This window comes from Filicampus tigris, chromosome 3 (genome assembly GCF_054856515.1).
Source record: "Filicampus tigris isolate MCC_2025a chromosome 3, RoL_Ftig_1.0, whole genome shotgun sequence".
Lineage (NCBI taxonomy): Eukaryota > Metazoa > Chordata > Actinopteri > Syngnathiformes > Syngnathidae > Filicampus > Filicampus tigris.
This window is the reverse complement of record NC_141219.1, coordinates 1792234-1805430: the sequence shown is the minus strand read 5'-3', so window position 1 is coordinate 1805430 and position 13197 is coordinate 1792234. Positions and strand designations below refer to the sequence as shown.

At 45.6% G+C, this 13197-nt stretch overlaps 1 protein-coding gene across 2 annotated transcripts in view; it reads left to right on the top strand.

Annotated features, from left to right (window-relative positions):
• The window catches only part of cd276 (CD276 molecule), a 73244-nt gene that overhangs the window by 47881 nt on the left and 12166 nt on the right, over positions 1 to 13197 (top strand). For both annotated transcript variants that reach the window (XM_086025284.1, XM_086025283.1), the window contains 2 exons: positions 1985 to 2026; positions 9493 to 9532. In XM_086025284.1, the coding sequence (XP_085881410.1) occupies positions 1985 to 2026; positions 9493 to 9515 (65 nt within the window). In that variant the 3' untranslated portion in view covers positions 9516 to 9532. The remainder of the gene's footprint in view (positions 1 to 1984; positions 2027 to 9492; positions 9533 to 13197) is intronic.

Below are 13197 nucleotides of genomic sequence, written 5' to 3'. Positions count from 1 at the left end.
AAGGACTAGTGTGGATCCTTTACACACCCACCAATCATGTCAAGTTGCCACAAACCACACATGATTCACCGTATTTCTCACAAGGACCAATCACCACTCCCAAAGTGTGAAAATAAGCATAAAATACATACACGATGTTCAAATAATGAGTAATGTATCTTGCAGCTGTTCAAATAAATAAAAGTAATAAATTCCACACAGAATTCAAAGCAATCGATTGTACTGTTAAAATGTCATAATAATGCCATTATTATTCCATGTGTTGATTAGGAAGGACAGTGGTAAAAAGGCTGTGAGGAGCATTCAAAAAAAAAAAAAGAGAGAGATAGAATGGCACCCTGGAATTGGAGCTTTCGCTGCTGACTGCAATAGTCTCAGCTGCGCGGTTGGGTTATGATGTGCACTGTGAAGGCCCGCATACATTATGACAGGGAAGACAGCCAAGATAAATGACTTACTCGCTTCCACACTTTTTTTTCCTTCCTACCGACCCCTTGCGCGGGTCGACTGCGATCCACGAGTCGACTGCGATCCGGCCCGGCCCGGGAACGCCATTTCGAGACAAGACGGGCACAATTAGGCCGACGTGTTCCCCAAGTCCACCCGATTGCTATTCTAATCCTCGCATCCGTTCTCACGCGGTATCCATTCCATCAGAGTCCGTGTCGCATGCGGATAGGGCGGCGCGGCCCTGCACTTCAAACACCAAAGCGCTGCTGGAAGGGAACGGCGTACACGCCTTTACATTTCAATAAGCTGGCTAACCAGATAATCAATCCTGCTTTCAGTGCCTCCACCTCCTTCCCGCCCAACAAGAAGGGGGCCACGCAACCCCAAGAGCCCTTTGCTTGCGCAAGGCACTGCATTCTCTCTTTCCATTTCATTAGATTCTATATGTTCCATGGAGCTATTTACTCTCCCCCTACTAAGTCTGTGTCACTTCCATATTTATTTTTAAACCTCTGGGCCCTGTTGCAGACACCGGCTGACCTTTATTTAAATGTCTCCTCCACTCTGTGTGGATCTCATGGCAGCAGAGCTGCTGGCTTTGCACCATCTATCGCCGCACCTGACCGCTTTTTTGATTTTTTTTGGGTGATCCTCAGACATTCCGTCATGGTGATTACCGGAACCAAGTGATGGTCCCCGTTATAAAAACGGAAACATGTTATGCAGTTTTTTTTTGTTTTTTTTTTACAACACTAATAGAAGTGAACTTAGTTTCATGTAAATGAGCCACTGCTCAAGTTGCCCTTTAAAGAGAGTAAAGTGTTACTCAAAAGTGGCTCCTGTCCTGATCTCCACCCGACATCGCTGTCGGCGGTGGGGATTATTTCAATATTGTGAAGAATGTCTCGCTCGCAGACACAATTTCAGAAATAAATAACAATAATTATGTTTAATTTGACACTCGATGGTTGGGCCATCACCAAATATTTGTGAAAAGGCCATTAACTCATTCACTGTCAGACATTTTCATACCCTCGTTACCCCTAAGGTTTGAAAAAATGTGAAAAAAAATATCAATAAATTCTTGGGATTAAATGGCTGGACTGTGAAAAGACAAATAAATTTGTCAATGGCTGCAAATGAGTTAAGAAGTCCGTTTCCCTGCACAACTTTCACAAGTTCCTCGACATCGCATCCTGGCGTGTGTGTGCGCACGTGCGAGTGTGTCTCTCACAACAGTGGTGTCTTTCCACAACTCGACGGATTGTTTTTTAGCCAGCAGCCAAAGCCGAATGTACTGTTTACTCTCCCGGTGAGAAGGATGGATAGTATGTTAGGGTGTGTCTATGGCTACGATTGCGTGTGTGCGTGCGTGCGTGCGTGCGTGCGACGACGGGGCGCAAGTGCACTGAGCTTGATGGCCATGCAGGCGCTCTCATCCCAGCTTGCGCTTTGAGCTCGCCCCGGGCTGCTGATGAAGTGACTGCATTGTGCCCGCCACCTTCCACTCAGCTCCTCTTGTCTTTTCCCACAGCTGAAGAGGCCAAGGAACTAGAAGAAGAAGAGTCAAAGACAGGTCAGCCAATCCACGCCTGCTCACGCATGCACACTTAGTGCAATCGCACAAATATTGCCTATGTTTATGATGCAAAGAAAAACACGTTTCCTTCATGTTATCAGCTTTGGTAGGGGTTGGCATAGTTGACAAACCTGTTTTGTACCCGGCCCTGTTTCAGTTCTTTGTCAGACACGAGCGGCTAATGTCTTTCTCGCAGGGATGCTGCAATATCGCCACCTTGGCCTTTCACACAAAGGCCAGCATAGCTGGACTTGGCAGCAACATTTTGCACTTTGACAGAGCAAGGCGACATCTCGCAATCAGATTATTAGACGCCTGGCAACATCAAGGATGAGGTACTAAAGTTTTTTTGGACAGCGAATTGGACAGGGCTGGAGAAATGCCGATCATCTTTGTTAAAGGGAAGTCAACCCCCATTTTTTTTTTTTTTTTTCCCCCAATAAGGGGGTGGCCATGTTGTCACTTCTGTGGACTGAAAATGACATCACAGTTGCTCAGCACTCAGATAACCAATCACGGCCCAGCTTCAGAAAACAGGTCAGCCCTGATTGGTCGTTACCTGAGCCCCGATTAACTGTTTTCATCTGCCTGGTCCCAGAACTGTGGAATTTCCTTCCACATCGTTGTCATCCCACATCTGTTACTGCTCCAATCTAACTCCTCGGGCAGCAAATTGATGTGCAGACTCTGTGCCTCCAGCCTGGGCTTTGAACAATTCTCTTACACTCATACATTGTCCCACATTGGTTACGGCCTCCGAAACTGGAAAATTGCCAGGTAGACGTTGACCTCCCCATTTTGTGTCAGTGCTTTTCACACCAACCGGTGACAAAAAGCCATCTTTGACAGGCAGTGTGGAAAGGAGCTGCACCGCTTCATCATCCTTCTCTTGGGTCAACACTGTCAAGGAGTGGTAGTAGAGCAAAGATGAGCACTGAAGGCATAGCCGATATTCCCCAAAATGGTTCGTCACCCACCAAAAAAGCTCCAATATTCGATAATTGCCAGCTTCGCCGTGAACGATTTGGCCGAGACAGAAAAACAAAAAAACAACAACACTAAAATCCATGTTCAATCTTGCACATTGATGCAATAGTCAATGTGGCTTGTCGAACACTACCGAGAAGATGAATTAGCCACTGTGGCAGTTGGACACTGAAGCAAAGAGACTGAGCAGGTGGGCAGGTGTTAGGGCGACCCAACAAAAGCACTTAGTGAATGTTAACTTTGTTTACTCAAGTGCCAGTGAATGCTGATGGAGCATGAATGCACATAAAAAATGAGACCTGCTCCAGGCACCAAGTCCAGCAGCCTGTTGGCATCATTCTTAGTCAAGTGTGTGTGTGTGTGTGTGTGTGTGTGTGTGTGTTGAATGGAGACAGATGCACTCATTTAGAGACGCCAACAAGCTGTTTTACATTACACGTTCCCCAAAAGCTGCACCGTAAAATTCATTACATTCAAGTTGCACCGAATGAGCAGTGGTAGAGCGGACGCGTACATCAAGCCAGTTGGTCGAGCTACACTTTTCCAATATTTTGGGGGATGAAGAGTAAAACAAGCCTTACATTGACAACACGCAGTGCCAGGAAGGGAACGTCCCAGGAGGGCCTTGAAGTGCTCTGTGTTTTCAAGTTTTTCCGCTTGATCAATTTCAAACTTTTATTGGAATGGCCAATGAATGAAAACAAAGATGAGGCACGTTATGTAATGTCAGCAGGGAAATTAACAGACATTTTTAGGAGTTGATAGCAAGGCCAATTCTTTGAGCTTAGTCTTTGCAGTTGGCAAGAAAATCATGAGTCCATTCTTTATTTTGACTTACTTATTGTCTCCACAAACACCATCCGTCCATTTTCTCTACCGCTTATCTTGTTCAGGGCTGCGGGTAGCCGGAGGCTGTCCCAGCTGACTTTGAGCGAAAGACGGACTACACCCTGGATTAGTCACCAGCCAATTACAGGGCATGGCCACTAGTTCAACCATCCATGTTGTATACATTCATCCAGTTCAAGGTCTCTCAGGGGCTAGGGCCCATTCCAAACGGCTTAGGCCAAAAGACGGACTACACCTTAGACCGGTTACCAATATTCAATCTGCACACTGAATGCAAGTGCACTTAGGATGTTCAAAGTATCTTAAGTACCAATGAGTCAAAACTGGGTATTATTTAGTGATGGGAAAATGAAGCTTCAAATTTGCTTCCTGAATCAGTTGTATTTATTTATTTTTTATTTTTTTTACTCTGTTGGTTTTATAAATAAAGGGGTTTAAGAAATGGCAAGTCGGTGTACTTTCCTCCTGATGTTGAACAGAGAGTGCCAGCTCATCTCGAGGAGTCAAAAAGTACAACTTGTTCATGAAGCAAATTTGAAGCTTCATTTTCCCAACCCTAGTGTAATTGCCTCTCAGAGAGAGAATCCTCTTGATTTCAGGAGAAGAGGCCTTTATTAGTCAGTCCCACAGTTGGAAATTCCAGTTTTACTCCACAAAAGTGGACACTAGCAGCGCATGTAATGTCAAATAATAATAATTTTTGTTTTTAAAAAGTGCAAAGAGCAACAATATAAGTGGCAACTGTACATGAATAACACTCTACATATTATTAGCAGCATGACTAGTAGCCAGCAGAATTTTAAGTAGCAGTTGCAGACTATAACTAGTATACTGTATATTATATATGAAATTATACGATATTGGCAAAATGTGAGATATGGGTGACGAGTATAGCAATATTATCTTATTGTGATATCTAACGTACCTAAAAAAAATACCTTTTTTTATTATCTAATGAAAGAAATAGCTTATTTTCATGCAGAAAAATAAGCAAGCTCCAAGTATTCTTAGCTAATTAATTGTAATGCCCTCCAGATACTGTTCACCAATCGGATGGTGATGCGCATTTACGGTTGCATCTTTTCAATATATTGTGCGGCTCTTCAGTGACCATTGTGGGTATATCTTTTCATCTCCAGTGGGGAACAAATGTGTGTGAGCCACGACGCTACCAATAGCAAATCCACAAACAACAACAGTCTCAAGAAGCAGATTGAAGTTGAGCAGCTTCGGTAAATGCCCGTCAACATCCTTAGCATTTGTTCCGCAAACGTTAATCTCATGATAGTCATTCATTTGACTCTTCCTTTAGTGTGAATATTTTAGCCTTTCCCGCCAACCGTTAAGTTAATACCATGTGATTTTAATAAGCCGCGAGGTGATGGCGGTGGGGACGATGACTTTTTCTATTCTTTATTGCCTCCCTTATGAATTTTTCAGAGTGATCTGTGCAGCCAGGAGTGGGGTCAGCCGTCTCGCAACTAGCTGGTCTGAATATTTCAGCCAGAGCGAAAAGGGAAGGGCGGGGGTGGGTGGGTGGGGGGGGGGTGACGTGGATCACAGCGACAACTCGCAGCCGTCCTCGCCCTCGATCCCTCTCAGCGTGGAGATCAGGGTTCGATCCAGGTGCACGTCGGCGGGCGGCGGCACGTGTGAAGGTGAGCTAATGGCTCCTGCCTTCTGAGATGGGCTGGTGTAAGCACGCCAGACGGGCGGCTTTTGTGTTGCCATATGGCTCCAATTGTGCTGACAAAGGCACAGGTTCCTGCCCGAGACAAAGACGCCCAAGACGAGCTCCACTTTAATGACGACGGTGGGGAGTTCACGCGTGTTATCTTAATGAGCTGTCCAAAGGAGAGCACGCCTTCCTTTTCAGAGGCAGCCCGATTGGAACAATAAGTGGTGATAACTAGGAACCGGGGCTCATTCATTCACACTGGGGTGAGCACTTCCTTTGTTGGCTTAATAGCTACGGCAAATAATGTTGAACAACGGCACTCAAATTGCGGCTTCACAGTGCACACGTATGCACCTTCACCACTGCGTGGTAGCTACGATGCCCAACATGGCTCACTCTCCATGTCGAGCGTGTATTAGTTCTCCCAGGATGGCTTTGCACATCGCTATTTACGAACTGAAAAAAAAAAAAAGATTTTTGAGCTCGATTTGGATTTGAACAGAATGCTTTTTTTTTTTTAAAGGAAGCTAATATGATTGAGTGAAAATTTATTGAACAACAACAAATTCATCCGTCCGTCCATGATCTGAACCGTCAATGTTTATGTTACGGGGAGGTATGTGACTGCCTTGCAGCTTCTCTATTTGATTGGTTTCATGTTCCACTTTGACTTGTCGTGGCATATCTGCGTCTGCAGCAGAGTAAAAAAATGTCACCCGGCTACCAGTTGGCGAAATACAGTTTATGGTGTTGGATTGCAGACTGCGTGAGTTCGCATTCCACGCAGGGACAGCGCGAAGGTCTGAGTGCCCATTCCGGCTAAATCCTCTTCGAATAGTCTGAGTTGAGATTCAAAGTACAAATACTCGTGCTGTGTTCAATAGGCAAGCATCGTGAAGCCCCGCTTTGAAGCAATTAACAGCAAACAGCAAAATCCCTTCAAAATCTCCAAGTAAGCCAAGTATTGACTTAATTTAACAAAACTAGATAACGCAAGGCTCATTTATGTTCACTGTCAGATATGCACAGACCAGGTCATCATCCAAAGCTTTTTTCTTTAATGTTTGTTGTCAATACTTGTTCGGAGTTGGGGAAAATCTTGGTTCGGAACGGTCAGATTATAAGTTTACAAGCATGTCAGGTAAGAGGGCATTTTAAACCATTTTGAATAGCACGCATCTCTTTTTGTCCAAGCACAAATGAGCCTTCAGGCTACTTGTGTATGTGTGTTGCAGACGGACAGAAACAAGGACGGCCGTATCAGTCAAAGTCACCTCTGTTCTTTTTATATCCCCCCTCTGTCCCGTCGATCGAGTTATTCGCCGGCACGTACGGCAATAAAGATAGAACACCTTAATGTGCGAGGAACGGAGTGTTCACCTTATGCTTCTCTGGGGAATCGTAGTGTACGCTCGCAGCGAATTACTGCCAGGGTTTCAATATTCTATAGGGAGCGTTAGCTGTATGTTCCTTGGCGTCTTTAATTGCCTCAGGGACTTTGATCCGCACTGCGTGCATCATTTTCAATATAGATAGACAATTGTTTTATTTTTTGGTATAATTGTCCTGAACGGTATTATATTATTATATTGAACTGCGTAGATGTTGGTCAGGAAGCACCACTCAAGAAATCAATATCCGCTACTCCATTTCTCTCTCTATCCTCCAGGTACAACATTCGGTACATCTGGGCTAAACAATGAATTTACAGAGAAAGGCAACTCTCAGTATAATGCATTGCAGCACTAAACCACAGTAATATACATGCGGTCGTACGGTACGTATAACTGGTTGGCTGATGGATGGAAGTCAACCATTTTCTCTACATCTTGTCCTCATTTGGGTTGCCGCTCATTCCCTTCAATTCAGCGCCGGAGAGGTGCCCAGTCTACATGGCGGAAGCGTAACAGACTCGCTGGACTGCGTGCGCACCGTACGTTTATAAGGAACCGCAAGATCGTCTCCTCTCCTGAAGTTCATTGGCCGCTGCCAAGCGGGCACTTGGAAAGCGCCTTCAACCCCAGATTGTGCGTCTGTGTGTTGGAATTGTTGGTCGGAGGTGCAAATTGTACCACTTTCAGAGCGTCGAACTTCAAAGGAGTGTATTGATACCTCTCTGCCAATCAAAAATCAGCATTCTGACTCAAGCAAAGCCTGAATTCATTTATTTAAGAAGCTTATCTTCAGTTCCACAATAATAACTAGGTTAAATCAAAAAGTTGCCTTTTTTTGACTTGTAAATACACAGTGCTACGTTGCCTCTTACAACATGATTATATCATAACTTTGTTTGACAGACCTTTGGGTCCCTCGCATACATCGCGAGTCATAATTGAGAGGAAGAGGGCCTGCGGAAAGCAGCTCAACTTGACATGCCCTTCTTTTCACTGGCAACACATTCTCAGCCACAAGGCTCTCCCAGCGGCCGCGCATTACTAACTAAAGATATGTAAATAGGACGGCGGCGGTGCCTTGGTTATTAGATGCGGGTTGCCGGATAACTTCAAGAGTGCTAATTAAGAGCCCTGCCCGTGCCACGTTGTTTTGCGGTTACACACGTTAGGGAACCGCCGCGCTCGCGGCTTTGACGGCAACAGCCCGCACGCGAGTGTATTTCTCTCAGGGATGCACCCGAGACTCTGGCAACACTGCTCGGATAATAACAGGAATTAGAAACCTCTTATTATTGCATTGATTTCAAATGAGACGGAATCCTGCTCTAACGAGCAGTACAACTACAGGGTATCCCTCCACCCAAAAAAAAAGGTATGCACACTTTGACTGGCCGTTATTCATTTACTCTTATTTAGGCATTTATGGTCAAAGGCAGTGCTTCTCAAAGTGTGGTACATATACCGCTAGCAGGCGCTCTCGAGGGGTAAGTGGAATTAGCATTGCCCACGTACAGTTCATTTGTATTTAACTAGTTGTATACGTTTTGAAAGTAGCAATTATCGTACGTTCCATTTGGTACAAAGTATGTTCCCGCCTGAAACCTTTTCCAGATCATGTTGATTTTGTTAGCGCCATTTTATTACTGGTAGGCAAAAGGCTGTGTTAAGTAATACAATGAGAATACTGTACATCAAAACACCTTTCAAGCTACTGCCCTAGGCCACACCAGCTAAAAAGGCAGCCATTAATAGTAGTAATAATAAATCCTTGACTCGCCACTGCCGATGAGGTTCATGGGTCAGGGAAAAAAGGAGCATCAATCCACAACGACTGGTGCTCTTTTGAGAACCAGACCAAAATGATGTCGTATCGTCCACGACTACAACAAACCAACCGGTTGTGCCCCAATTTCCCAACATGCAACGGTACATGCTTTAGGTCTATTTTTGCACTCAATCAAGGAGCCCGCGACTGGGCCAAACTTGGAGTTGCCGGCATGCAAAAGGAATTGCAAATAATTACTTAACAGGTTCGCGATTGTCTGCCCCGACCGTTTTCCAAGTCTATCGCAGAGGAAAAATCACTCTTCACACCCCACAGCTCAGGTTCATCAGTCAGAATGATCGTTCGCAGGCATCTTTTCCTGACTTTGATCGCAAAGGAAGGAACATACTTCGATTTGGGCCGAAACGTGTTTGCCATCGGTATGTGTGTACCCCGCTTTGCGAATCGAGAGCTTATACAGTAGATTGATTTGACTCACTTTTTTACGACAGTCACGCCTGCACACGTTGAGAGAGCTTGACTGCCGGTTGGAGTGACAGAGAGCGTGCACGGCACGCTCCTGTCGCGTAATCTCCACTCGGCACAGTAGAGAGGCATGCTGGGAGAGCTCGCCTAGCCATCTCACTCGCCCGATCTGCCTCCACACCAGTGTGACTAATTAAATGAAAGCGCCTCGCCCTCTGCTTCCTGATGGTGCAACACGAGGGGAGAGCTTGCGGTGATGCTATGCAATGCGTATCTCACACTAATCTCGTCTCTCCCTCCTCAGCAATGACACCACTGAAGAGCTAAGGCCAACGACGACGAGGGTGAGTGTGATGCGAATGTGGATGACCTGTGTCTCGTCTTTGTTTTTGTCCGCCTTCGAACACACTCGACCTGAACGGGAGCGTTTCCGGAGGTTGCGGTGAAGTGGCGCCGTCATGAGCCTCGACGGTATTCATTCGGCACGATAGAAATATGAGATGTCTTGACGTTTTGATTTTTAAAAAATCATAGCGCAGATGTGACAGTTGTCTTTTATTGGACTTAATACACAAAACATTTTTGGCATCAAGCCTCTGATTTCATTGTAAACATTCTCAAAGTGTGAGTCGCACACTCAAGGTTTTTGTCTGAAAACTGCGTATATGTTTAGTTTGTTTTGCATTCATTTGTCGGTCTGTTTGCTGCGGCGTTTGGAGTGCCGGCGGCTAATTTGACATTTCAGAGGGCAATCTCGAACATCATTCCCAAAACGTCCAGTATTAGACGGTATTAGCTTCTTAAAGTGATCTTACAAAGTATATGCAAACAAGTGCAAGGCCCTAATGGATTCTTTTAAAGCAGCTTGCATATAAGCAAAAGGTGGGATAAAACCACCCAAAGATGCCTCAAACCTCTCTACTTTATAAATGGATTATATTTAAAGGGGAACTCGACCTTTACAAAATATGTTATATGAGCCCTCCACTAGTCAAAACACGGCATTCTGATGAATATTGCGTTTGTGAAATACGAGTTGGACAGCGCAATCCACCCGTTTTTGTCCATCTCAGGGGGCAGCCTTTTTGCCACTTTCTGTCGACTGAAAATGCCATCACAGTTGCTCAGGTAATGACCAATCACAGATCACCTGTTTTCTGATGCTGAGCCATGATTGGTCGTTACATGAGCTCTGAGCAACTGTGATGTCATTTTCAGTCGACAGCAAGTAGCAAAATGGCCGCCCCCTGAGATGGCTAAAAAGGGGTGGATTTTCATATTCGACAAACGGCACCCCATCATGCAAGGGCAATTCATATTTTGAATCGCCGCAAAAGCCCCGCCACTCGTGAAACGTTCCGGCAGAACCCAACGCGAGTGCGCACTGTGCAGTGGAGGCTTGCGCATTTCAGTTGATCCTGGCCGGGCCCGCGCCAGTTGGAATGGAAACGCAACGGAGGCCGTGAGGTGTGTTGCTGGGATCCGCGATAGAAAAACAGCCGATTGTTTCACATTCGGATATCAGAACGATAACTGCCTGAATGCCAATGCTAATCAAAACAGCAGCTTCTAACAAAGAACTTCACCTTAGTGTCAGGTGAATCCAAATGTGGTGTCCTACAGCATTTTGAAAACCGTTTGCGTGCACGGTGTTGAAGTTGATCTTGAATTTCTGCTGGTCGCGGTCACTCCACAAAGTCGGGTGCTTGTAATCGATGCCTCTACGGACAACTACACGCCCTGCTACAACCGGCTCGAACCACATCAAATCTTATATTGCCGGAGCTGTATTGCTCCCCATAGCTGACCGAAACCATCGTTTTTACTTTGCACATTGTGTCTCCTCTTCAATAAAAGTACGACACAAGCCAAGTCCTTGAAAAGAGATGGAGGGATGCCAAAGTGCATTCAACATTACAGGCCCCCGTGGTAGAGAATTGTCATCAAAAACAATGCAGCGAATGTGGCATGAACGCAAGCGGGACTCGTATCAGGAGGTGGAAGCGGCTCGCCTGTTTGGGCTCGACGCAGACTGACTCACGGGCCGCCTCCGGCAAGGGTACGCTCGGAGAAGGACTCTTTGGCGTGGCTCCACTTGGCCCACTCCGCCGCGGCCCAAACGCCGTCAAACGTCAGCGCCGCAGATCGGAGGCGGCGGCGATGTTCCGCTTGGAGAAGATGCGAGATGTCACATTCCTGATAGCGTAACCTCTCTCCGTGATTGCCTCAGCGTGAGACTGACTAAGAGGGCTTTGACTGACCCTGACTGTTGTGCGGCAACTTTTTCTCCCAGATAATCAGCCCTCTTTTCTTTTTATTAGTAAAACCGATACACCACTTTCTTTTTCAATGATATGGAATGTCATGCGATTGCTGTGTTGTGGATAGAGCATGGCGATAAAACTATTCTGTGAGTTTCTCACCTCGACTAACAAGCATTAATAGTACGAGGTAAAAGCGATAAAACGGGGCATAAGCATTCGCTGTATCGTGTTGCTGTTTATCGGTTTCCTAATTATTGTGAGAAATCATGAACATGATCCGTGGATTCACACAAATGAATCTCATTATTAATACTAGCGATAACATTGTTGAAGGTCATTTGAGCAAATGTGTTATTTCAGAAGCGTGCACCGAACTGGCAGTGCCCCGCATGAATCCGTACCTATGGCGTATCTTTCCGTTTCTCAAAGGTTGGTGACCCTTGCTATATGTAGAGTAGCTTTTGCCCCTTTTTCAAGAATTTATTGTTCATTATTTTTGCAGATTCCCAAGCTATGGCCCGCATTCGATGTCTATTCCTGGCTACCATACAGGCATGCATGTATCACAGAGGTAGCAGGCAATAATAGAGCAGATGACATTAACATAAAGTACGGAAGCGCACAGTATTAGTGCTCCGATGCGCCTCTAATTCTTACTTTAATAACCGTCGGTTTGGTGTCAGTTGCGTGAATCCTTTTCATTACAGGCTCGGCCAGTTACAGCTTGTTTTTATTGCACCCTGATTGGTCATCGCTATAAAGCCGGCGCGTGCCATCCCGGCGCGAGCAGAAGATGATGGAAAATAGCGAAAGTAATTTCCTGTAACTAGCCAAAATAAAGTCTGGCCCGTAGGAGTCAAGGAAAGGGCGTTAGTCATTACCGTAGTATCCGCTGACCTTCACCGCTGCTCTCATTGCTCGCTAATATCCTGCCGGCCCTTTCCACCTCTCGGCCGCTGAATCATCCTTGATCAATTATTCTAATATTTGTGTGGCACTTTTTGCTATTGATTTGCGCATTTACGCGGACTGCGGCGTATCTTATTTAATCAAGCCAGCCTCTGCATTTAATTAACTTGTTCGGGAGTCCAGGGGCACTTTGTTTTCATCAACCTCTGCCTTATCGATACATGTTCATCCGTGACTTATGTTTATTCGCTCGAGGCTTTTATGGCGTCATTACCAGCGGCCGAGATCAGATGACGTAGTAAATAACTATCTGCGGCACAGCCGGTACTCTGGCGAGGTCAGTTTTGACATATCATGTGGAACTTCCCAAGTTGATCACAATCAGGCAAGTTGTTCTCGCCCCCCCCCCCCCCCCCCCCCCCCAAAAAAAGGAACGACCCCAAAAAAGTGAATGAGTTCAAGGTTTAAAAAAAAGCAAAAAAAACTGTATTAACTGTCCAGGCAATATCTTAAGTCACATTTTTACCGGCAATATTTTCCTAACTCTAAATGAATCCATAAAAACATCCCTTTGTTTAACCAGGTGAGGCATTCGAGAACATTTGCCGTCCTGGAGGCAATTTAGGTTTCAGTGGCTTCCCGCAAGCACGCTTGGTCTCACTGACGACCATGCAACCGACGTGCTGGTTGGCCCGCAAATGATCAGGAAAACAATACATGGGTGAGAAGTACTGTGGCTCCAGTTCAGGTACCTGAGGACCTGGGACAAAAGCGCAGATTACATTTTCTTCCACACAAAGTTGCAATTAGTGCCACATAAAGGCCATTTCCTCGCT